This window comes from Cucurbita moschata, unplaced genomic scaffold (assembly GCF_002738365.1).
Source record: "Cucurbita moschata cultivar Rifu unplaced genomic scaffold, Cmos_1.0 Cmo_Scf00056, whole genome shotgun sequence".
Lineage (NCBI taxonomy): Eukaryota > Viridiplantae > Streptophyta > Magnoliopsida > Cucurbitales > Cucurbitaceae > Cucurbita > Cucurbita moschata.
The window spans coordinates 565000-590935 of NW_019268572.1; the positions used below are offsets into that span (position 1 = coordinate 565000).

General features: G+C 37.0%; 2 protein-coding genes and 2 long non-coding RNA genes across 6 annotated transcripts in view; 1 reads left to right on the top strand and 3 right to left on the bottom strand.

Moving 5' to 3' along the window:
• Positions 1 to 10627: 10627 nt before the first annotated feature.
• Positions 10628 to 11833, bottom strand: LOC111436555 (AP2/ERF and B3 domain-containing transcription factor RAV1-like). Its single transcript, XM_023074299.1, has one exon. It carries the CDS (start codon positions 11728 to 11730, stop codon positions 10753 to 10755), a length of 978 nt encoding a protein of 325 aa, XP_022930067.1. The 5' UTR covers positions 11731 to 11833; the 3' UTR covers positions 10628 to 10752.
• Positions 11834 to 16914: 5081 nt separating this feature from the next.
• LOC111436593 overlaps positions 16915 to 25936 on the top strand; it is a 17760-nt gene continuing 8738 nt past the window's right edge. Inside the window, exon 1 of the long non-coding RNA XR_002709275.1 lies at positions 16915 to 17079. This is a non-coding gene — a long non-coding RNA (uncharacterized LOC111436593). The remainder of the gene's footprint in view (positions 17080 to 25936) is intronic.
• LOC111436588 (receptor-like protein kinase At3g21340) overlaps positions 18042 to 25936 on the bottom strand; it is a 15217-nt gene continuing 7322 nt past the window's right edge. The window contains exons 8-9 of one of the 3 annotated variants that reach the window (XM_023074336.1): positions 20581 to 20789; positions 18042 to 18579 (exon numbers count right to left, since the gene is read on the bottom strand). In XM_023074336.1, the coding sequence (XP_022930104.1) occupies positions 18473 to 18579; positions 20581 to 20789 (316 nt within the window). In that variant the 3' untranslated portion in view covers positions 18042 to 18472. Of the gene's footprint in view, positions 18580 to 20580; positions 20790 to 25773; positions 25823 to 25936 lie in introns of those variants that run through there. The other 2 variants (XM_023074338.1, XM_023074337.1) reach the window with 2 other exon arrangements.
• On the bottom strand, positions 24859 to 25760 carry LOC111436594. The gene is made up of 2 exons (XR_002709276.1): positions 25607 to 25760; positions 24859 to 25532 (listed from the first exon to the last, which is right to left on the bottom strand). It is a non-coding gene; the product is annotated as an uncharacterized LOC111436594 (long non-coding RNA).

A 25936-nucleotide genomic window follows, 5' to 3' on the forward strand; every position in this document is an offset into this window, starting at 1 on the left:
AGAGAGATTTTTTAAAGAGACGTTATATAAGCAAGCAAGAGAGAGAAATAACAACATTTTACAGTATATAACCTTGGGTAGGGAGAAGTTGACAACTAGTCGTATCCCCCTATAGTACATTCTGAGGCATTTCATGTCTGACAGACCTAGACATGATATTTCTAAAACGTCATACTTCCTAGAAATACAAAAGTAAAACACTAGAATATGATAAGACATAAAGGGTTGGGCTTGTCATGGGCATGCGGCCATGGGCAACATGCCTTGGACAAGCATGACCGTGACATCCTCCCCCACCTAACTGGTGGACGTCCCTGTCAACCGACTACTTTCAAACCTGGCGATGTTTAGGTGGCGGGGGAGTCCAGATCTTAGGTGCGTTCCCAGCTGGTTTCCTCCGTAAGGAGATTCTTCCATTTGACAAGGAATTCACGAATCGTCCGTATAGGTCTTCCTATCTTCTTAACCCTGTCGACTAGGATCTCCTCTATTTCTTTGCTATCTCTTTGTTTCAGATCGATGCTCGGTTTCGTGATTACATTTCGCTGGTCGTCGTTTGGATCAGGGTGATAAGGCTTCAAGTTGCTCACATGAATTACTGGGTGGATTTTCATCCATGTGGGTAGCGCAACTCTGTAGGAGGTAGCCCCGATCTTTTTAAGGACTTCAACCGAGCCTTCATATTTTTGAACTAGTCACTAGTCCTATCTGCTGCGAAATCTGATCTGTTCTGGTCTCAGCTTGATGAGGACATGATCTCCTGCTCGAAATTGGAGGGGGCGAAGCTTCTTGTTCGCCCACTTTTTCATATGCTTGGAAGCTTTCTCTAAATATGCCTGGGCTATATCTGTTGTCTGCTTCCATTCTCTTGTTAAGTTTTAAGCGTGAGGGTTTTTCCCTGTAAAAGGATAATCAATAATACGTGGTAAGGCCGGTTGTCGTCCATTTACAATTTTGAAGGGACTCTTCCCCGTAGATGAGCTTGTTTGACAATTGAAACAGAATTGGGCAACATCCAGCAGTTGTATCCAGTTCTTCTGGCGAGCATCAACGAAGTGACGTAAGTATTCTTTGAGCAAGCAGTTGAACCATTCCATTTGTCCATCGGTTTGAGGATGATAGTTTGAAGAGATGTTTAAAGTCGTTCCCAAGAAGGTGAATAATTCGGTCCAGAATGTGCCAATGAATCTACCATCCCTATCATTGATGATGCTCGACGGAATGCCCCATAACTTGACAACGTGTTTGAAAAATAGTTGGGCTGTTAGTTCAGCCAAGCATAATTTGGGAGTGGGGACAAACGTCGCATATTTTGAGAACCGATCTACGATAACCAAGATGGCGTCATATTCTCCGACTTTTGAGAGGTGTGTTATGAAGTCCAGAGACATACTTTCCCAAGGTTTTGTTGGCACAGGTAGAGGTTTCAAGAGTCCCGAGACTTTGGCTTTCTCGACTTTGTCTTGTTGGCAGATGAGGCACGTCTTGGTGTACTACATGACATCGTCCCGCATATTCGGCCCGAAGTACCCCTTTTTAATTAGGGCATATATTCTTTGCCACCTAGAGTGTCCTGCCCATAAGGTATCATGACATTCCTGAATGAGCTTCTTCCTCAGGTCTTCCGTTCTTGGGACGTATAAACTATTTCCTTTAGTCATTAGAAGGTCTCCCTCGACCCAAAACTGTAGTGTCTTCAAGGCTTTAGCAAGTTCGATGATGGCTTTGGCCGATGGGTCTTTGTGTAAATGTTCTTTGATGATGTCGAACAACGATCCATCAATCTTACTTGAATGAATATGGGTTAACATGCATAGGACCGCATGTTCGCCCTTCCGACTCAGCGCATCGGCTGCTTGATTACTCTTTCCTACTTTGTGTTCAAATTTGAAGTCGAATTCTGCCAACGACTCCTGCCACCGGGCTTGTTTTGCCATCAATTTTGGTTGATCGAAGAAGTGGCAAATGGCGCTGTTATCCATCTTCACTGTGAACTGTGAACCCAAGAGGGATTTTCCACTCTTGGATAGCTTTTATCTTATCACTATCCATGCCGATCTGTCCACAACTGATAACATGTCCCAGGAAGTTGATGCATGTTTGTGCGAAGGCACATTTTTCTTTCTTGACGTACAACTGATTCTGCCGCAGCTTGTCAAACACTAGCTTCAAGTGCACCTTGTGTTCCTCTAGGGTTGTGTTGTATACAACTATGTTGACGAGGTACACTATGACGAACTGATCCAAGTATTTCGTAGAAACCTGGTTCATTAACGTGCAAAATGTAGCTGGGGCATTTGTCAAGTCAAAGGGCATTACCAGGAACTCAAAGGCCCCATATCTTGTTACACACGTTGTCTTGGACTCGTCCCCTTCGACAATACGTACTTGGTAGTACCCTGATCGTATGTCCAACTTCGTGAAGTATTTGACCCCGTGAAGTTGGCCGAACAAGTTAAATATTATCGGTAGTGGGTATTTGTTGCATACTGTCACTTTATTTAAGACTCTATGATCTATGCACAGACACAATGTCCCATCCTTCTTTTTCTGGAATAGTACGGAGGCTCCGTAGGTGCTTTTGCCGGGTGGATGAATCCTGTCGTCAACAACTCATCTAATTGTTTCCTCAATTTGACTAGCTCAGGGGGAGCCATCTAGTATGCATTCTTTGCTGGGGGTTTAACCCCGGGGAGGAGTTCAATTTCGTGATCAATGCCTCGACGGGGTGGTAATGTTTGTGGTAAGCTCTCTGGCATTATGTCAGCATAACTGTTTAGTACCCCCTCGATTTCGCTTGGAATAGTTTCCTCACTAGTCACTTCTTTCATCAGTGGTATAGCCATAAATGTAAGTTCCTCTTGCGCGAGTCTTCTTTTCAATTGTATGATCGAGATCATTCTAAGATTACCTGGTTGCTTGATGCTTGCAAGTATTACTGTGGGGTTGCGGTCGGTGAGCACCAAGCATTTCGCTAGTGGCATTGGGATAACTTTGTGTTCTAAGAAGAACTCCATCCCAAGTGCCACGTCAAAGTCGTCCATGCGAACCACGACAAGGTCAAACTCTCCTATCCAAGCCCCTAATTTGATGGGGACTCTTTTGGAAATTCCCACAATAGGCAAGGCCTCGGAGTTGACAGCTTTCATTTTTCCAGGGTTCTTTTCTATGGTGAGTCCCAATCTTCGTGCTTCTTGATTGGCGATGAAGTTTTGGGTCACTCCTGAGTCTATCAAGGTGCTCTTGCTTGGTCGAGAGTTTATTATCACATCCACAGACATGAGCCCTTTCTCTATTATCTCCTTCTGGTCGACCTTCCGTTGGAGGGCTAACAAGAATTTGAGTGCACCCATTCGACGGTTGTCTTGATCTTCCTTCTTGTCTAGCATAGTCTAAACTCTTGTGTCGTTGCTCTCTTGAATGGACACTTGGAGTGCACTGAGAGAGGCTCGATGAGGACAGTAGGACACTTTGTTGGGGCCTTTACACAACAAGCATTGTAAAGGTGTCGTCAGGTGGTTCCTTTGAGGGTAAGGTCCTCGAGATGTCCCCGCTTGGTTGTTCTAAGGTCTATCAGTCCACCTGCTTGGTCTGTCATTACTTCCGTTTGGCCTATTGGGGCTTCCATCTCGATGACCTGGCGGCTTATATGTTTTGCCCCCAATGTTTGGGGCCTGTGTTATTTTTCTTTGGTAACCCGCTTCGTTCCCATAGTCTAGAAGTCTCTCGGCGCTGTCAATTGCGGTCGCTAGGTCTTGGACCTTTTTCTCGTGTACTTTTGTTTTGACCCACGGTTGTAACCCATTTATAAAGAAGAACACCTTGTCCTTCTCTGATGTGCCCCTGATATCTAGCATCAGGGTCGAGAATTGTGTGACATAGTCCCTTATGCTTCAAGTTTGCTTTAGGGCTATTAGTTTTTCCATTGCTAGATGCTTTACGTTTTCGGGTAGGAATTGGTCCATCAACTCTCTCTTAAGGTCTTCCCACAAGTCTATAGTGCACAATCCATTCTCGATGTCTTGCACCTTCGTACGCCACCAAAGTTTGACATCGTCTTTGAGATACATCGAGGCTACTGTCACCTTTATGTCGTCGGTACTAGCTGGTTTGGCTTTGAAGTATTGTTCGACATCAAAGACGAATTTCTCCAACTCTTTGGCATCCCGGTTCCCTTTGAAAGGTCTAGGGCCTGGGAACTTCAGTTTGTTGGATCCTGTATTAGTTTGCCCAGCCGAGACGTTCTCCACGGCTTTCATGGTCATCTTAATTCGCGTTCTCATGACGGACATCTTTTCTTGGATGTCATCAATCGTTGTTTTGAATTGGTCAGCTAATCCATTGAACAAACTCATCATTGTACGACAGAGCTATCGGGGCTACCAGACGGTCTTAGGCTGGTCGTAGGAGCAACTTTTTCTTCGAGTGAGGTCACTCGAAACATCAGTTCTGTGATTGGCAACCCATCCATGCGGTTATCCATTGCATCGATTTCTACGACTTTTTCATTCAATTATGTCACCCGTGCTTCCAGGAAGCGGATGGTGTCAGGGACTTCTTTGAGGAACAACATTTCCTTCTCTATTAAAGTGATTTGGGAGTCGACTTTGTCGTAAACATGTTTTTGGTCTTTGCTATTTCACGAAGCTTATAAAGCTCTGATACCACTGGTCACAATCGCACTTTTGATGGCAGCGGACTTGCGATTGTACGGCACTCACTTTCCGATAAGTGAGTTAAGCCAATTCGTTCTTGCGTCGCCTACGGCCAAGCAACATATGCACGAGCCTCTGACCTCGGTTTTAAGAGACGGTTTTAGAAAACGAGGACAGAGAGAGATTTTTGAAAGAGACATTATATAAGCAAGCAAGAGAGAAATAACAACGGCTCACAGTATATAACCTTGGGTAGGGAGAAGTTGACAACTAGTCGTATCCCCCTATAGTACATTATAAGGCCTTTCATGTCTGACAGGCCTAGACATGATATTTCTGAAACGTCATACTTCCTAGAAATACAAAAGTAAAACACTAGAATATGAAAAGACATAAAGGGTTGGGCTTGTCACTGAAACATCATACTTCCTAGAAATAAATACTTGGACAAGCATGACCGTGACACCGCACCCTTCGATCTCGACAACGCGTCGCTGAATTTCACCGGCCCGCGAATCGATCTCAGAGAATGATGCACCACCCATGTTGGTGCTTTTGCTGCTCGTCCCTTTCACCGATCTGAGCGAACACTCGCTCCTCCTTCAGTTGAATTGGCTCCTCTCCTCAAATTTCTTTTGAGGTCTTCTTGTGAAGTCCATGGCGCTTTTTACCGCACTGCTCGACGTTACTCCTTTCCCGTGCGTGCGCCCGTGAGACTTCGTGAGAGACTTCCATGGCGCTTTTTACCGCATTGCTCGACGTTACTCCTTCTTTCCCGCGCGTGCGCCCGTGACAGGCATCAATATTTGTGAGCGAGCTTGCTTGGGATGGACCCCACGATGTGTGTATTTTCACGCTTTGCATCTTCTTCAACTTAAACCTGAGACCTACGTGTTGTTAGGTCGACACTCTAACCACTTCAGCTATTCAATTTGACTACTGATAAAGTTGGCTCCTCCGCAATGATATACCACCGATAGATTAAACCAGGCTTTGATACCACTTGTCGACTTCTAGTGTTTGAGAGAAAAACGTCGACAGAGAAAAATCGACCGAGGAAAACTTCTTCGAAGAAAAAAAATAACGAAAAAACAAAGGAGAGAGAATATTTGCCTGAAGACTCAAGATTGTTATTTGATTCAGTTTCACGTATTTAAATAGCAAACCTATTCTAAATTTAGCAGTAGTGTCACAATCCTTCCGCCCGGCCAAAGTGCAAAAAGTAGCTCTTCCATTAAACGGGAAGAGTTAATTCAGACGTTTAAAAGTCAAAAACAACTAACGAAATTTAAGGAAACCATAGCTTTTATCTAACATTCTTGTCCAAAGCACTAGGTGTGTCATTGTAGGTCTATCTTAAATAAGCAACCCTACAACCATAGCTTATAAAACTTAATGCATACTTGAATTTGCTTCCAAACATATTTGGAGCCTTAGAGGTTTACTTACGTGGTCACGGTAGTGTGTTTCTCGAGTTGGACCATAAAGATGAGATGACTCAATCTACATAACCTAGAACAATGTTGCTCTGATACGAATTTGTCACGATCCAACTTTCGAAGGTTCTCAAAGTATGAACCATGACTGGGGCTAACTCAACAATGATAAAGGTGATAAAATTTTACAAAGAAAAATTTAAAACATGAAAGCACAAATAGATTATACTCGCGAAGTCTAAAACAAAGTTTAATTTAAATATGTCGGTCAACAAAAATAACAATGATTAATGTATAACAATGATTAATGTAATAATAATGGAGGTTCTGGTTCCTACGTTCGGATCTCCATGGCTCCAGCTCCAAATTGGCTACTATCATTAATCAGCTCCTAGTTACCTGAAAAACATGGAATACATGAACGGAGTATAAGACTCAACAAGTAGCTTACTTGTACACTCTTAATCGTGTCTATGGTGGATGCTAAGATATAATACTCCCTTATTCTAATTAAGAAATTGGCATGGTTTATTTGCTTGTAGTCAGGAGCCATGGCACATGGTCTATTTGGTAGTTGTCCTTGACATGTCCCTAGACTACTCCCTATGAAAAATTTAAAAGATCACATGTCAAGTGAACATCATGAACATAAACATGTCATCCTATGAAAAACGTGGCCAGGACATCCTAAAACATGAGTAGGACAAGCCTAAAATAACATGGGGCAGGGTAACTTGATAAAACATGGCATACATCTTGAAATAACATGATGTAGGGCATTTCATCTGGGTATGGAAAATATGGAAATATGAACAGGACATCTTGCCAAGAAAAACATGGCACAAAGTGTCACAATCGCACTTTCCTTGTGACATTTACAAGCGATTATGCTACACTCACTCTTACCATCAAGTGATTCAGCCAATTCAAATTTGTGTCACCTCTAGCTTGACAACGTATACCCAAACCTCTAACCCCGTTTGAGAAGAAATTTTAGAAAATGGAGGCATTGAGATTTTCGAAAGAGAGTTAGAAAGAAATAATGAAAGCAATGTTGAAAGTTATGTTATAGACTAGATGAAAGACAATGCAATGACTTAAATAGCTTATAACTCGAGGTAGGAAGAATTGATGTCTAGTTGCATCTACTTATAGTATATTTTGAGGTATTTTAAGTTTACCAAGCATAGACATGGATTTTCCAAAACGTCATACTCCTAGAAAATATAAAGAGAAAGTTATACATCATGAAAGCAGTAAATGAAAGCGATAAAGCATTACAACATGAAGGGTACAGTATTCAACGACATGCGACCATGGACAACACGCTCTGACCAAACATGACCGTGATATAGAGCATCTAATTTAAATGAGGAAAACATGAAATCATGATGCAGTTGGGGGTGGGAGGTTAAGGGTCACTTAGACATGGATTAAAATAGCACTTACTAAGTGTCATGGTGGGATTAGAGCCTCAGTGGTGAATTCTTGAATGCTAACTTTCTTGGTATGATTCTTGTCCGTAGAGCGTCTCCTAGGTTCACAGGTTTTTGTACTATATGCGTAAGGATTTTTTTCTTAAAACTTGAGGCACAACCATGGCATATGACTTGTAATCCCTAATCCAAGTAACTCTTGTCTTGAATGCGATACATGTTTTTGGTTTTGGTTTCTTATTTTGTTATCCCTTAAGACTCTCCTCCTGTGATAATTGTACAAGACATGAGCCTAAAAGTCTATGTCCTTAATTCAAACTAGTGTTCAAATTTCGGATTCAACCCATGGTGACTCGACATCTCCTTGGATTAGGATCCAAATTTAGCATCATGGTGGCTCCAACATCTCATTGGATTGGGATCCAAATTTGACCTATAATTGTCTTGACATGACCTTAAATTAAGATTTAGATTTGACATCTTTATGGCCTCGACATTCTCCAGCGTCCCTCGTGGCATAGTCTAAGTCATGAAATCATGAAATACCCCGGAAGGCCTAGAGTAGCTTAAGGCGTGTGGCGAGTCTAAGTACACTAGAACCTAGCATCCTTTGTGTCCTAGCAAGCTTGAGGCTTGGGTTTTGCCATCTTTGCATGGTTCTTATTCTTAGAGCAGCATCTTAGGTTCTTAGGTTTTTGAGTTCGAGCGTTAAGAGTTATTTCCTAAGACTTGAAGCACAAGCAAGGTATAACTCGTAACATGTAGCCCTAATCCGTATGAATCATAAATATATAACCTTCCTAAGTTCTTTCCTAAAATCATCAATAATAATCCTTCATCAAGTTAATCAATGAATTGTTGTAAAGGGGTCATTAGGGTAGGTCTTCTTTCTAAGTCTTGGTTTATACTCCAAACATGTTCCAATATCCTTGAAATCTTACATTATCATCCATAAGGTCATAAATGGTTCTCGTATAAAGTTTCATAATAGTTAGATTCTAATGAATTCTTGAAAACGTAATAATATTATACTAGGGTATTTTAGTCATTTACTACCCAAATCTTGATTTGGGTCATAAACCAGCTCCAATTGTTTTGAAGTCTCTCATAGTCCTTGATAACCTTAGGCCTCGTGTAAAATCTTAAGTCCTATAGAGTTCATTTAGGCCTTGGAATAGCTTATAGACATTGTTAAGGCGTGAGTGTGTGGTGAACTTACTTGTTTTAGTTCATGGCCTTCGAGTAACATCTTGATACTTCACTTTTATAGGCTAACCCTGTGGTATAATATAAAGGCTTGTAACACTCTTTGATGTAGTATAATGTAAAGTTTGTGACCCTAAAGTAAGCCTAAGACATGTTTGCGTCATTCTCGTAAGCTTTTAAGTTAAGAAAATTATCATAAGCTTGGTTCCTTCATGGAATTTATAGATGGTGTTGCAAGGGAGAAGAAGAGACCAACCTTGTACCCTCGTAGATGGGTAGCATAAAATATTTATAGTCAAAAATATTGAAGGAAGTCATTTTTCACGGCAGAGCAAAACCCATTTCAACTTTTTATTGGCTGGGTGACCCAAACCATATGAACCCCTTATTCCTTTATCAATTTCCTTCCTCTCCTCCCTATGAAGCAAATGGATGAGTTTTGGAAGGAAGAATTTGTATGGATCCTCTCAATTTCCTCATCCAAGCTCTCAGGTCTATGGAAAAATTTACACAAAAATGTGTCTATTGGGCAGCATGATAAACATCCATCTCAACTCCAGGAAGCTGAAGGGATTGGGGTTAACCAAGGATATGGACTGTAGGCGTTGAATTTTGAGTTACCACCAATCTTGATCAAGTTATTGTTTGATTACTAAGTAACATGCGGTAATGGAGTTTACAAATTAACTCAATTCAAATCAAACCTTCTGACGAGTAGCATTAAACGACCATCGACTCAAATTTAGTGATTTTGACTTAGGACAATAGGATAAGTGAGCTTACCGTTGGAATGCTTTTGTGTTAGGTTGAATGAATTGTATGTTATATAAATAACACGTATGATGTGTATGTTCATCTGCACATTTTTTTATTTTATTTTTATTTTTTGTATTGTGTTATGTTTATAAACTTTATGTAATGCTATGTACTTTCAGTAGGTTGATCGTCCGTATGTTATGATACTATATTCATATTATGTCCTATGAGATATTGGGTGAGTCATGTATGATAAGAATGAATGATATGTCACGCACACATATGTATGTCTTATGGAAAGGTTATGTCATGAAAAGTATGAAAGTATGATTTGAATCATAGCGATGAACATGATTTAAAAATGTGCAACCTCATACATGTTATATATCACGAACATGGGATGTTTCCTTAGTATATTTTACACGAACGTGTACACCATGAATGATACACACTTCTTTCCTTTTTGTTGGTTTTCCAACAACATGAGCGTTCACTAACCCGTAGTCAAGTCTAGAGGGTACATATACAAGCCTATCTAGTGAGTTCATGTGTGCACGTGTGAATTATGTGTAAAGAAGTAGTATGTATCCAACCCAAGAAATAGTCACAAAAGAAAGTCCCACCACAAACCATGTGACATCTAATTGCATTTTCAGACCTCGACAGTTGGGTCATTCACTCGATGTTTTTAAATATTCAAACCATGCATTATATTTTCCCATTTATGTTAGGATATAACGTTGTGGAAGAAGTGAGGTGGAGTATTTAGTTTTGCTATGAATTGAGGAATAAATTTTGATGTATATCTAATGAAGAAAAGTGAAAAATAAGATTATATTCTTTATTGAATAATTTCTCCTTTTACGATTATTATACTTTTTATACCCTCCCCTCCCTCCTCTTTTCATTCTTATTCTCAAAACATTTCATAATCATATTTATTTTTTGCTTTTTCAAAAGTACTTATATTTTTTTATAAATAATAAAAAAAATAATATTATAAGTCCAAATAAAGAAAAACAAAAGACAATTTTTATCCCAACAAATATGGAGGAGAAAAAATAACAAATTTTTATCCCAACAATAAAATACAATAAAATAGAGACAGAGAGACATATTTGTTTAGTCGGCCACGAGATTCAAACAAGACGCAGGACCAAATAATTAACATAGCTTCCAACGTTTGAATACTTGTTCTTCTTCTTCTTCAAAAATTACAATTTTAATTAATTAGCAAAAAAGAAAATGTAAATTAATTATGTGTTACAATGCTTTGATTATTCTTTGCTTCTTCGTCCTTTCTAATTCCGACAGGCCTTCTCTGTCTCTCTTCCCGCACCACCCCACCGGCACTTCCAAAATATTCACTCCAAATAGCTTTACCACTTGAACCGGCTTCACTCCGCCTGCTCTGCCATCGATGTAAAGCTTCTTATCCGGGCCGGTCGAGCGTAGGAACCGGACCACGTCCCCGGCTCTGAGGGTTTTCTCTTTTACGAACCGGCTCCATCCCTTGGTCAACACATAGCTCTGGCTGCTGTTCCAATACGAGTACCGGAACCGCCACAGCTTCCCTCCCATATCCTCGAAATTCAGGAGTACTCCTTTGGCCGAACCCATCCCTTCCCCCAATGGAAAATTCTTCTCCGCGTGCTGCTTCGGAATCACCAGCCGGTTCAACTTCCCCACGTCGCTCGGCGTCACGGTTTTCTCAAACAGCACCTCCCGGTCCGACTCCGACGCCGCGTTCTGGAGAGAGTGCGCCGCCGCCGCCGCTGTCGTCGTCGTCGTCGTCGTTCCTCCACCGTATCGCTTGCTTTGCTGGAGCTCGTCATTGTAGGTGTGTTTGCGGAGCATGTCGACGATCTCGAGCTTGGAGTGGGAGTTGAGAAAGTCAGCCTCGAAGGCGGCGTCGACGGAAGAGAAGGCGCCGGGCTTGAAATTGGTGACAGCGTCGCGGCCGCGGAAGCGGAGGGCGGCGATGTCGTAGGCTTTGGCGGCCTGGTGTTCGTGGTTGAATGTGCCCAACCAGACCCTTTGGTGCTTCTCGTAAATCTGAGCCCCCCATCGGCCGTTGGGCTGAGGGACGACCCCTTTGAAACGGGAAGATGGAAGCTTCCGGGATTCGGCGTCGTGGGGTACTCCGGGGGAGGAGGAGGAGTGGAAGAGTAATGGGGTGACGGGAGAGACGGAGGTGGAGTCACTGGCGGCGCTGTCGTCTAAAGAGCTTGTTGTGTCCATCTGAGTTTTGAATAAGTTGGGATTGAATTGAAGGGAGAAATAAATGGAAATTTGAGGGTATCAGGGTGGGGGTGGAATATATATATATATATAGAGAGAGAGAGAGAGGGGGTTTTATTATTTATTTGATTTTGAATGAATAAAATAATGAAATGATAAAATAAAGAAAGGGGGAGGGATGGAATCCAAATATTATAGGTGTGGGAGATATATGATATGGGTATGTGGGACAAGTCGAAGAGAGAGAGAGAGAGAGAGAGATGAAGTAGGGGCCCAGTTTTATGTGAACATCACATGAGTGTGGACCTGAATTGAGTTGGGGCATTTGTGTGAGTTTTACAAGTTCATCCCCCCCACAGCTCCTTCTTTGCCCTTACCTCTATGTGGACCTCAAATAGAAAGCAATGGGGGTTAAAAATGAAAATATGGGAGACCCATAAATGACCCATAATTTGGATTCCACTCTGAGTTAATGTCCCAAAGGAGCGATGGAAATGGAGGGTGGAGATGGTGGGGAGTAGAGCAAGGGGGGTTTTGGGAGTGAGGGAGCGTTGAGGAATATTAACTCGGAGTGGGAGGGAAAGTGGGAGTGGGGAAGTGGGAGTGGGAAACTGAGTGGAAGGGGAGAGAAAATAGTAGTTCTATGGGTGGGGCCCAGTCGGTGTGAGATTCCAATTTTCCAATCCAATTCACTTCTCCTCTCCCTAATTATTTTTAAACTTAATTTGGTCAAATTTTGGGACATATAAATTTATTGTCAAAATTAAATAAAATTCAAATCCAAATTCATCGATGCCTTCTCACAAAATTCATCCTACTCTAACTAACTCATGTGAAACTCTAGAAATACAACACCTCTCTCCAATTTCAAAAATTCAAATATTTTTGTAAAAAGTTCCTATATTAAGCCATTTATTTATAATTTTAGGAAAATCACTCCTTAAAAATCAAACATTATTCCCCATAGGCTCCGACCTAAATAATAATCACCCCAATCTTCGAGAAAATTAATGACAACTTGAACATTAGAAAACTTCAAAACCTAAATAATTTGAAGTTCACACTACCTTCAAAGTGAAGAGAAATAAATGAAGACTAAAGATGTGGACGATCAAAACATTTCAACCTACAAATAAGATATTTTTGAACCCAACATAAAAACATGAGAAGCATTAATGACTTCAAAATTTTAATCAATCTTCCAAGCATATCAACTAGCACAAGACTCACTCTTTCAAGTAAATCATGAAATTAAAAGTTGATCTCATCCAACCAAATCAATAAAACAATGATTAAAAAAAGAAAAAAAAAGTTAAAAAGTAAGTATAGATTCTAAAAATGTAGTTAGAAGTTATGATTTAGGCAACGAAAAAGGATATTGAGCAAAACCCAAAATCCAAAATGTTTGTTTCTTTTGGTGAGATAATTTTGTCACATTCTCTTTCTCTCTCGATATATATATATATAATATAATCCAATATAAAATTGAAATTGATATGGCTTATCTGTTTTGATGCCCCCACACATGTATTCATCAAATCTCTATCACTATCTCGATTTTAGATACCGAATGCTCATTTTCACATTACCTTTTTTTTCTATAAAGAAAAAAGAACAATATATTTTCTTTAATAATATTATGTTAATGTAAATAATTATATATATATTTTTTTTTAATAAAAAAACGGCACTTCATCTAATTTTTAAAACTAACTAAATTTTAAGTTTTCCTCGATTAAAATCCAAATGAAAATAATTATTTTCTGAAAAAATTAAAAGAAAAAAACACAAGATTGCATCTGAAAACTTTTTTTTTTTTTTTTTTGGAATAAAGGAATAAGAAAGACGATGAAAAGGCAAAAATGTTAACAAAAAAAAAAATATAATAATTAATGGATCATTATCGCATTGTAATCTGAGAGTGATGATAAGGTTGAACAGTCAAAAATTGTGGGCTCCATTATTAAGATATATATATATTTCCTTTTGTTTTTCTTTTTTTTTTTTTCTTTTTATCAAAAGGAAACTGAAATCTTAAAAGGTTGAAAAGGAATAAAATGTATTTTTATTTGGGCATGCCTTTTATAACCCAATTTTAGACTGCTTTTTTCTTTTATAAAACTGATTGCGGCTTCCTGAACCAATATTTTAATTCCTACAATGAATGGTATTGGGTTGCTTTTATTGGTTTCTAGATATGCTTCATCAACTTCCCTTTACTCGATTATTTCACTTATCTTCTAATTTCAAAATTAAAACATATAATAAACTCAAAATTAAATTAAAACAAAAAAAAAAAAAAAAACAAAATGTGTTTGAATACAATCATATCACAGGGTGGTTGGAGAAGATAGCTTCGTGGGGCGTGTTCCACTTGGCCACCCAATTTAAATAAATTCAACAAAAATAATGAATCATTTCATTGCTTTGGTTCACCCCATTTTGGGCTTAAATCACACGTGATCAAATTGCTTTTTTAAACATCCCACTACCAATAATGTTATTATTGCTTAAACTATAAAATAAATTTCTATTTTATGCTCCTTCAATTTTTATTCTACTTAAACCTTCTCACCAATTTTCCACACACAAAAATATGACACGCTTTGAACCCATTAGTCATTGGTCCAAGTCAATCCTAAACCAGCCCAAAAAAAAAAAAAAAATCTTTCTAAAATAAATTTCTTTTAGCCAATAAAATTGGATCAAAAAGAAAAAACTCCAAACAAAATTAGGAAACAACCGACCAAACCATAATTGATACTTAATTTGTCTGTTCGAGTCTATAAAAAAATAAAAAACAAAAATAGATAAACTATAGATTAAAAAAATAAAAATAATAAGATGATTGGAAGTAGAGATGATGTAGTAAGCAATTAGCTTAGTACTTTTGTATTGGACATGTGAGTCTTGGTTTTAAAATATATTTGAGTTTGAATATTTAGGCCAACATGGGATTAGTTAATTTTAGTTACTTTCGTTATTCTCAAAAAATTCATTATAATTTTTAAAACTATTTATTAATTTTTTATTATTATTTTGCAGAAGCTTTTTCTTTAATCTGAAAATAATGCTATCACAAAAATATTCAAATATTTAGACCAGTATAAAAGGAAGCATATCTTTTTCTTTTGAAAAGGAGTAACATGATAACAACAATTATGAGTACGATAATGATAATATTGATTTTTTTTTATATACATTACTTTTAAATATTTAGACCAATTTCCCAGTTTCAACAAGTATTTATATTCATTTTAATTATTAAAATTTTATGTTATTTGTAGAATAATTAAAATTCATTATTATTAAATATTAATTGTACAAATTAAGTTCAATTTTAATATATTGAAATTGAAATTCATCAAAATTGAAGTACAATTAATATAAATAATTAAGTTTGGGTTAGGGAGCAAAAAGAGAAGAAAAAGAAAAAGAAAAAAAAAATGTTAAGAGGAAACAACATAGTAAAGGGGAAAAGGATAAGGTAGAGCATGGACCACACAACTGTGTACAAAAATTCATTGACTAATGATGGTTGACCACCAATAGTCGTCAAGTGGGCCCCGCCATTCCTTAAATCTCACGACACAGATTTTAAGCAATTCTACGGTGCCCACAGATGCTTAGTTACGACAACCCTCACATTTGATTCCTCCCTTTACCAATCTCTTGGAATGCTGACGGTGTTAATTTTATATAATATTGTAATTAAATTCTTTCTTTTTATATATATATATATATATTTATTTATTTATTTTTGTTTTAATACCGTGTAGCCTCAAATCTCTCTCAATAATAATAATAATAATAATAATAATAATAATAATAATAATATTATTATTATTATTATTATTATTATAAAAAAAAAAAAAGAAAGAAAGAAAGAATTAGAAATAGGCCAAGTTGAGTAAAATTTAACTCATTACACAGAAGTCAAATAAAAGCTGGCCACTTGGCGAACCAATGGCTGCCCACTTGCAAATACCATTGATTTCCCTTTTTTTTTTTTTTTTTTTTATTATTGTAATAAATTAGGAAATAAATTCCCACCAGGTCTACTTAAAAGGTCAACAAAACCCACAAGAGATGGATTATATTTAACCAGAAATTAAAGGCATCATAATATTATTTGCATTTAATTATTATTTGCATAAAACTGGTAAACAAAAGATATTTGGGTTATGATGGAAATAATTGGTAATGTTAGATAAAGTCAAATATTTGGGTGGTGTGCTTGAAGACATTTATGGCCTTTTCCATTCCAACAAACATGTGAGTTTGAAATTTCATCACAAACTTTATTTTTATTTTTATTTTTAAATAAAACATTTCTTAACTCAATTTATAATCTTATATCCAACTTGTTACATGTGATGGCTTCTAGGAATCATTGTTTATATGGTCAAATTGTGTCTCCTCAACCCCTCAAAAGCTAAAAGAAAAAAAACAAAAAAAAAAACATGAAATAATATTTAATGTTCAACAAATATTCTATCAATACCAAAATATAAATCTCATATACAACATAAAATACAATTTTATTTTCATTCAAAATACGATCGAATGAAGCGTTAGTCTAAAAACGAATGTAAACCTCTTTTGTTTTAGGTAATCAACTTGCGGTTCCAATAATACCCAATTGATAGTTACATGGTGAGTTTTTGACCAAGTTAGGCGAGAATGGTTTGTAATGGTAAGCAAAGAAGAGAATAGGTTTAGTTGAAGAACACATGGAATGGAATGAAGTGTGGAGTGAAGTCAACTGGTAGGGTTGCATGGACAGATGGGTTTGGCCTCAAAAGTCAAAAAAAACAGACACTTTTTTTTTTTTTTTAATTTGTTTTTAACAGCAAACTTCACACTGACCAATTCCTCGCCTTTTGTAAACATCAGATGTGGGCATTTACAAACCATTTAAATTCATGCAAAAGCTTATAACTTTCCTTTTTCTTTTTCCTTTTTTAAAAGTTGTGTTTGAAAAAATTGGATTGGAGAATTTTCAACTCCCTCACCCATCCAATCACATTGCTTACATTCTTTCTCACTGACTTTTCATACACAGTTTGTTTGTCTTTTTGGCTTTTGATTTGGTTCAATCCAAACCCAAACTAAAGGGTGTTTGTGTGTTAATAATAAGCTTAAAGGAGTGAGCGAGGAATCAACCGGTTCGAGACAGATTATTGGGAGTGAGTCCCACGTTAGCTAATTTAGGGAATAATCATGGGTTTATAAGTGACGAATACTATATTCATTATTATGATGCCTTCTGGAGAAGCCCAAATAAAAGTCATGAGAGCTTATGCTCAAAGTGGATAATATCGTATCATTGTGGAGATCCGTGATTCTGTGTGTTGTTGTGAAATGGTAACGTTTTTTTTTTCTTTTCTTTGTAATGGGAAACCTTGAAATATGAATGAAGGCAGAGTCGGAGGAAACAGCAGAGCATGACGACACACAAGTTGCAGCAGAAGACTGGGCCATGTTTCTAATAAACTTCACTAAATAATAATTTCAATTTTGTCACGCCAATAAATTACTATATATATATATTGAAATGTAAAAGGGTTGGGCATCTTCTCAGCAATCCACAAACATATAAGTATTGCAGCCACTGGGATTCTGACATCTTTTGACTATTACCAAAAACATCAATCCTTTGTTCAAGAATGAGATTTTAGTTCCTATTTTGATCCCATTTTCATTTCAAATAGATTTAGTTCTCGTACTAAATTTGCCATCTTTCTTTACCTTAATTCAACCCTCTTTTCTTCAACTGAATGATACATGCCAACAAAAATCTTACATTAAATGCTTATTTGGGATCTTCCGTTCCAAACGTAGAATGAAAGATCATAGGAATCCACTATGAAATTTTCGAGATGGGTTAATTGCCTCATAGCCTACTGCTAATTTATAACTTATTCAATTATTATAGATAGTAAAACTATATATAGAAAATCATATATAATAAACGAACGTAAATAGTAAAATTATATATGAAAAATGATAAAAAAAACTAATAAAGGTGTATATGCTAGATAGTTATATATAGTAGGCGGTTAGATCTAATAAAGTTAAATATCTTCAACCGAAACCACATATATATACACTGTATATGTACTTCTGCATTTTCAATATTCTCTTGCTAGACATACCTGAAATCATCCATATAAACTCTTAGTCAATAATATTCATTACATTTTCTCTTATTTTTTGTGTTCATTTGGATCGAGATTGTTATTCAATCCTCCTGTATATCAACTAATTTAAATAATATCCAAAGAGAAAATGAAATAAACCTTAGACAATGAAATGAATGGTGGAAAAACAGATTCGTGGAAATTCAATAACTTACAACAAGCAGTTCATGAGAAAACTGACTGCTATCCACCAAAAATAGTGTATATACATTTTTGGTACAGAACTTACATGTTATGTTATGGAGACATCCCATTACATAGAATAATGATCTGTGCTTTCCAAATGGATACCAATCATATATCAAATGCTACATACCAAACTTCTTACTGTTCAATTCATCAAAAAAGATGTAATTGCTCTCTCTGATACAATGCTTGCTTACAGATTCTCCACATTATTCTGTGTCTCATTTCAGCACCAAAGCCGATGATTGTATTCTGTTTAGGCGTCCTGTGCGGTCGTGTTTAAGTTAGTTAGCATTATAAAGGTCGGTTGCGGTTTCAAAAGTCTCTCTGTTTCCTGTTTTTTGCGGCATAACTCAGTTGAGAGGACTGAAAGGTGATAATCCCTTGGCGTGTTGACTCTCCATTTCCAGGAGCATTAAGGATTTCTGCCTCTGATACCTGTTCCTTTTGGCAGCAAGAGCTGGAGTATAGTTATCAGAAGCAGTTGCATATGTTAGCACACAATTCAACCAAAATGATCCCTTGTGTAAAATAAAAAAAAAACTAAAACTAAAACACAGTTCTTAGCGAGAAATCATAACCATAAACAAAAAAAGTTGCAGTCCGGGCTTAGATAATCAGATTACGAATATAGAGACTAGACAGCAGCATACAAATCGGATGCATGAAACGCAAGTACATACTTCTCATGAGGTCACAATTTAAGAAAAACATTTTTCATGCATTGTGAGACGTTACGACAATATACCTCTTCATAATTCTATAATGGTATGATATTGTCTACTTTTTCTAGAGCACACCACCTCATTGATATCCAAATGTACTTCCTTGCCTATCTTATCCTTATTCCTTGTCAACTTTCAAACTTGTTTGATATCCGAGTCATCACGTCTTTCTTTCTAAGGCTTGCTACATGTATGATAACCACTCAATCATAGTAGGATATTTGACACCGACCCTTAGCAATCCTCTCCTTGAACAAAGATCATTGAGCCTCCATTAGATTGGCATGTCTAGTAGAGCTTTATTGTTCACCACTTTTTGTCCTACATCAGAAGATTCATCCACAATTTCTCACATGAGAATCTTTAGGACTCACCAACTTTGTTCAATACCTAAAGATTTTACCGACACAACTAAATTTCAGGCATGATCTTTTATTCGAGCAAGGATTATATAGTGAATCTTAATTCAATCCTTTCAACGTTTGAGATCATTTTGTGTTTGAATATTAACAAGGATAAGAGCTATATGTGGTATTAGTTGATGGGATGATAAGATTGAAAGATGGGCTTCCGTAGCAGATTGTGAGATTGGGTCCTTTCCCTTTAATTATTTAGGTCGTCATCTAGGAAATAATCCAATAGTCCTTTTGAAGTTCAATGGTTCAAAAGGTCGAGAAGGTCTTTCCTTGAGAAAAAAGCTTGCTTTTCTAAGGGGGTAAGATGATATTCATTCAACTGGTTTAAGACAACATGACATAGATAAGGCAACACATTAGTGTTTGAGATAAGGCAACACATTAGCGTTTGATTAAGTAGGATATGAACACGTTGGGGTTCATGTTTGGTAAGTTTTTCTATTTCTGAATCCTTGATTCTTCTCTCTATTAGGATCGCTCAACAACACACACTCGATCAAGATGAACACAAAAAATAGGAGAGAAAATTCAAGGAGGAAAATGGGCTAAAAGTTCCATTGATAACTTCAGGTATGTAGAAGAGAACGAAGAGTACATTTTGAAAGCACTAATATATATATAGTTTTCGATTACTAACTATAGCTTTAACAGATTCAACGACCTACGAAATATCTACCACATATATCTCTACCAGATATTTACGAAATATCTACTATACATATCCTACCAGATCTTTTACTATAAACAAGCATCAGACTCCATGTCCAAACACTCTCTTTGCATGACTTCTTTTATTTGGGTATCGAACATGTGCCCAAAGCATGTTCGAACACATCCATGTCTACCATGTGTCTAACAAGAACACTTTCTCCAAAACAATGTGTCCATGTTGGGACAAAGCATTGGTGTTTCCTAGAATGGAAATATTCCTTGTTTGTGGCGACCTAAAACGAGTCAAGAAACTTCTCGAATAGAGTCCTTTTTGGGGAGAACCAAAGATGGATTAAGGTTGCCTTCACAGCTCATCCTAGCCAACTAATACTAGGCCAAGATGTCTCCCTTTATAAGTTTTCTTTAGTTCAAACCAATCATCCAAACTATCATCATCATATATCAGCATCTCCAAACATAACTGTTCGATTCAGTTTCTGTTTGGCAACATTTGAAGAAAAACAATAAAGTAAGAAGAAGAAACAGCATAAAGGAAACTATAAATCTAAATAAGAATTGCTTGTTTCATGCAAAATGTTAGATTAGTTGAGGGTGGGGGTAAACAAAAAAGAAGAGAGAAAATCAAAGGTGTTTGAACATGATACTTACAAATTAATTCACTCGGCAACCCAAAATCATAATCATTTCGACGTCTTCTGATGCAGCATATGTAGATCACTGCCAGCAGTGCACAGAAAAGGAAGGTGGATGATACAGCTATTGCAATTTTACCATTTTTAGACAACCGCCCATTTTCCCAGAATATAGGGCATGTTGGTAGGGAAGGCACACCGCATAAACCCTTGTTACCAGACAGACTGAAGGAAAAAAAACAAAACACAGCACACAAAATTAATGTTGATTGTTTTAAAATTAAAAAAAAAAAAAATGTATAATATATATTGTGTGCTTGTGCTTGTGCGCGTGTGTAGTGGTAAGTTTTGTTATTTAAGTAAAATATAAACAAAAAATGTGTCATATTGCATTTAAGGCATTTGATGTTTGGTAAGTTATTTTATCATTAAGCTTTAATTTCTTTCATTCTCTACCTTCCGTTTTACTTTTACCCAAATCTAATGAAAATGGGAAGATAAACTATAAATTACAAAAAGGAGGGTAAAATTTGTACCAAGTGAAAGCTAAAAGAGATGTTGATTCAATAAACTAAAATCATGATTCTTATCCATGGAGATGCAAGCGATGGATTGGAATTAACAATTCCAAAAGAAAGCTTTGTTCTTGTTTGAAAGTTTTACTCTGTTCTAACATTTTTATTTTATTTTTTATGCAGATTTCTTTATCTAAAAATTATCGGATGTCAAATCCATGAGTTCTGTAATCTAAAAGGGAAATTTCAACTGGAAGCATGTTAGGGACATTTTGTCTCTGAGAAAACAACGATTCCAAATGCTCTATGAACTTGGAGGCACCTTCATTACATGGACCTATCAACTTCATTCATTCAATTCTGTAGTTAAAATATTCAATCTGGTCGGGAGATATTATGGGTGTCTGTGGTCTTTCTAGGGATAGGGAGTGGGGTTTTGTGAAGTCGAGTAAAAGAGGGTACATAAATGAACCGAGTAAAAGAAGGTACAGAAATTAGGAGTTATATGGTTGAAGGAAAAACTCGGTCTCAATGGAGTTACTATTTCTGGGGGCATGGAGTTGGAAAGAGAGAGAGCCAATTTCTTTTCCTCCTTGCTTACACCACCCCAAGTTTCCAAGTTGTTCATGACGGGTTAGATTAGCAACCTATAGAAGCAGATTAGCAACCTGCCTGCCACAAAACCTGGCCCTACCACCAAAAGATTGATTCTGGAAAACCTCCTTCAATGTAGCAATGTAATCTCTATTCAAACATTTTGAGTACATGGTTGTACTTTTTCAACCGCGTGGCGTCGTGATCTTGACACGCTCACAACCAATCTTGAGGAGAACCTAAGCCCTGTATATTTTTCACCCGACTTTGTAGCTTTGTCGGACCTTAGGCAAGATTTGTTTGCACCATCTGAACATCGCTCATGCAGAATCTAAGCTTGTTCGGACACACACGCTGCTTGCACGTGCATGTTCAATCATTTGCGACACAACCGACTTGCCTTTACACTAGGTCAAGTTATTCGGCTCGACCTTGCTTTACTCGGAGCCAAGGTCTCTCATGTGCAACGTCACATCCAACATCATTTTGGTTCCCAATTAACATGGTCATCATGTTTTGATGCCATTCCAAGTCATAGGGTGTCGTCAGCCATCAAGAACGGGCCATGTGTCGTTCGTAATCTTGGGACATCTCGAACATCCATCAATCCAAGTTCAATCAAGTCATTGGCCCTCCCGAGCACATGTTATGTCATTTACGGATAGTGGGTGCATAATGCAACCTCCAACACATGAGCTGGAGTGTAATATTAGCATACCCGTGTCGCCCAGTACTGTCCATGAAAAACCCATGAGTTGTTATGTTTTTGTTTGGTTCTTATTTTTTTCCCTCCGACACTCCCCTAGGATTTACGATACAAGTCATGAACTTGACAACCTGTGTCTGAGGCTTAATATGTTCCAAGCAACACAGTCTTAACCTATGTCCAAGGTGTCATGCGTTTCGAATGACGTAGTCTGAACCCGCATCCAAGGTTTCATGCGTTCCTTGTGATATGGTTGGAAAACCTATGTCCAAGGTGTCATGCGTTTCGAATGACGTAGTCTGAACCCACACCCAAGGTTTCATGCGTTCCCTGTGATATGGTTGGAAAACCTATGTCCAAGGCTTCATACGTTCCAAGTGGCATAATCTAAATACCTACCCTCAAAGCTTCTTACGTTCTAATCACCTAGTTTGAAAACCTACATCCAAGATTTCTTGCATTCCAAGCAATGTTATACCATGGAAAGTCTAGGGTTTCTTGAGTTTTTGAGTGCGAGGACCTTAGTCCATTATCTGTATCTAGTATTATGCTTATCTCTATAAATGTAGGGCTTGTGTTGGTATTTCTCTTGGTTCTCGTTCTTAAAGCATTCTATAAATTTCTAGGGTTCTTAATTTCTCGAGGCATATGTTATTTATCGGGTTGGTATATCCCTTCGTTCTTGTTCTTAAAACATTTTATAAATTTTCAAGGTTCTTAATTTCTTGAGGCCTAGGTCATACATTAAGTTCAACTTAATTCTTATGAATTAGGAACCCAATAACATGCATGAGTCATTGAAAATATCATGAAGTCATAATGTGTTCAAATCTGGAATATAAATTTATGTCATTAGAAATAGGCGTTACAAAAGTAGTAAGTCATTTGAATGATGTTTAAACTTCTAGGGGCATTTTGGTCATTTTACCCTCTAATCCTTCGTTAAACCCCTAAACTGTTCCAATGACTTTCAAATTTTACACCTATTACAAAGTTTCATGTCCTGAGGGCATTTTGGTCATTTTGTTGATTTAGACACTTATCCTTATCTAATGACCTAGAGTTGATGTATTCTTTTAACATGTTATAACATGTCACATTATTTTCAGATTTAGAGTTGATGTATTCTTTTAACATGTTATAACATGTCACATTATTTTCAGATTTAAAATTTCATGGGGCTGAGTTCATCTAGTTGGTTATTTTCACCTTACTTGAATCCCGAGCAATTCGCTTGATTCAGGACCTTTCGTTCATACTTGGTTTAAGGTCCATATTAAAATCCAAATGATCCCTACGAGTATTTCTTCAAAAAAGTCCAACATAGCTACTTACCTTAATGTTGACATTCGGGTCTTCAGTTCTCAAGCTTCTAATATCCAAATTAATCTAAATTTTTTCATTAGATCCATTTTTTAGTCCAGTTTGAAGAACCCCAAAGAAATTCATGACAACCGATCTGGAAGGGGTCTAAATTAATCAAAATATGTAGAAAGGCAAGGGCTACCTTGGTTTTGTATTGGTCCATGTTTGACCTTTGACTCTAGTCTTCATCTTCTTCCTGGCTGGAAAATCACTATTTTTTTTATCATATACCTCTCATTTTGCCCTACAGCTCTATACAGACCATGAATTAACTCAATTTCTTAGCAAAACGTTTAGATAGAGTTTCAAAGGAGTAGAGACTAATTTCATCCTGTTTTGTGGTTTGTAGATCGAGTTATAACCTTACAAAGTTCGCCTGAAAACATGTTCTTCCCATAATAAACCTAGAAAACTTTTTATTGGTCGGAAAATTCTAGACCTTATCAAGCTTTGATTCCTTCGTGCAACTGGTTGGAAATCTCATAGGGAATGTGTAGGAGGGACAATGATTAACCATAGCCCAGAAACCCGAGAGACAAAAACCCATAAACTAAAAGCTTCACACTTTGAGTTTTAGGAATTCTCGAATTCTTGTCTTAAAACATTGCCCACAATTTCTTATTTTTAGATGAAACTTGCACCATCATTAATTATTCTAGAATGGTGGTGAAGTTTCACTTTTTATTTTAAACTTTTTTGGAATACTTGTCGAAAATATGTACTCCGATGAGAGTTTTGTCGACATTGGTCTTGAATTTCAACCGTTGGATCTAGAGAACTTCGAGTTTCTTGAACATATTCAAATTTAAGTTCAATCCAAGGGTTGGATGTGAAGATACAAACAGGAGGACGACTCTAGAACCAAATTTGTTTCCAAATTTTCGTCAGTGGCATTTCGTAATTAAGAGGAACTTCAAGGACATTTTTGTAATTTGCCATTTTTAAAATTATTTTATTATTATTTTTTCTGTAAAAATCCAAACTCTTCTAAAAAATCCTTCATCCTTGTTGGAAATCATTTTTTCCTTCTTAACCACCTTGAAATTCCTTTAATTAAAAATCGGAGAATGTTTCTTAAACGACTTTTTTGCCGATTATGCTTACTTTTTTTTCTTTTAAGATCTTTTTCCAAAAGCCTTAAATCTCATATAATCATTTGTTATGACATTGAAATTACCTGGTTAGGACATTTGTACTTGTTTGAATCCTTTAATTCCTTTCCTTAGATCCTTTAGACCTTACATGGTGCCTTAAACTTACCTGAGTTATTTTAACCTTACTTCGGGTATTACAAATTCTTCCCCTCTTTAGAACTTTCAGTTCTGAAAGTTCATTACTTTTAACTTGTCTTTGGAGGTACTTATTCTTAATCATATCCTTCCATGTTGCTTGAGGGTCCTTTTCCGACTTTGTCCTTCTCCGGCTTGTCTTTATAATTGTCCTTGTGGCCTTAGTCCTTAACTTATATCTTGAGGCCAAGTACTTATTTCAGCATTTGTTTCTCTTGATTGTCTTCTCAACGTCTTTTGTTGAGATGACCAGCTTCCTCGCATTTGATTACCAGCTTCCTCGCATTTGATTATATCTTAAGACTTATCTTCTTTCCTTGTACACAACAAGCCTTGACAGGATCAATCTTGTTCCTCCAAGGTTGTATCTGAAAGATTTCTCTGGTTCCTTCTTCAGATATCTCTGGTTCCTTCTTATATAAGGCTTGTCAGTGGGTTATTAGGGGCTTAAACCCTTCTTCCTTAGTGTTACAAGATTTTCCTTAACCTGGTAACTACCCTTAGTCCTTGTAAGGATTTTTTTTTGTTTTTTTTTTCTTCTTTCTTGAGGCAGATCTTTTGGGGGTCTATAACCTTAGTTCTTTCCACTTGGTATCATGAGCTTTTAGGGTTACTACTGGTCCCTTTTGTCCCTTAGGGTTCTTAAAGTTATCTTGAGTCTTAGCTTGTACAGTAACAAGTTAGATAAACACTTAGAATCCTGAGGTATACTTGTCTTAAAGCTTGAAGGGTGTACATACTTGGTCGAGACGAAGCATCTCTAAAGGGATTCAAGCAAGAATGAGGGCCCTGAGTAAGTAATTTCAATGTCATAACAAATAAATATAAGGTTTTAAAGCCTTTGGAAAAAGATTAGAAAGGAAAATGGCAGCATAAGGGAAAAAAAAAAAAAAAAAAAAAAAA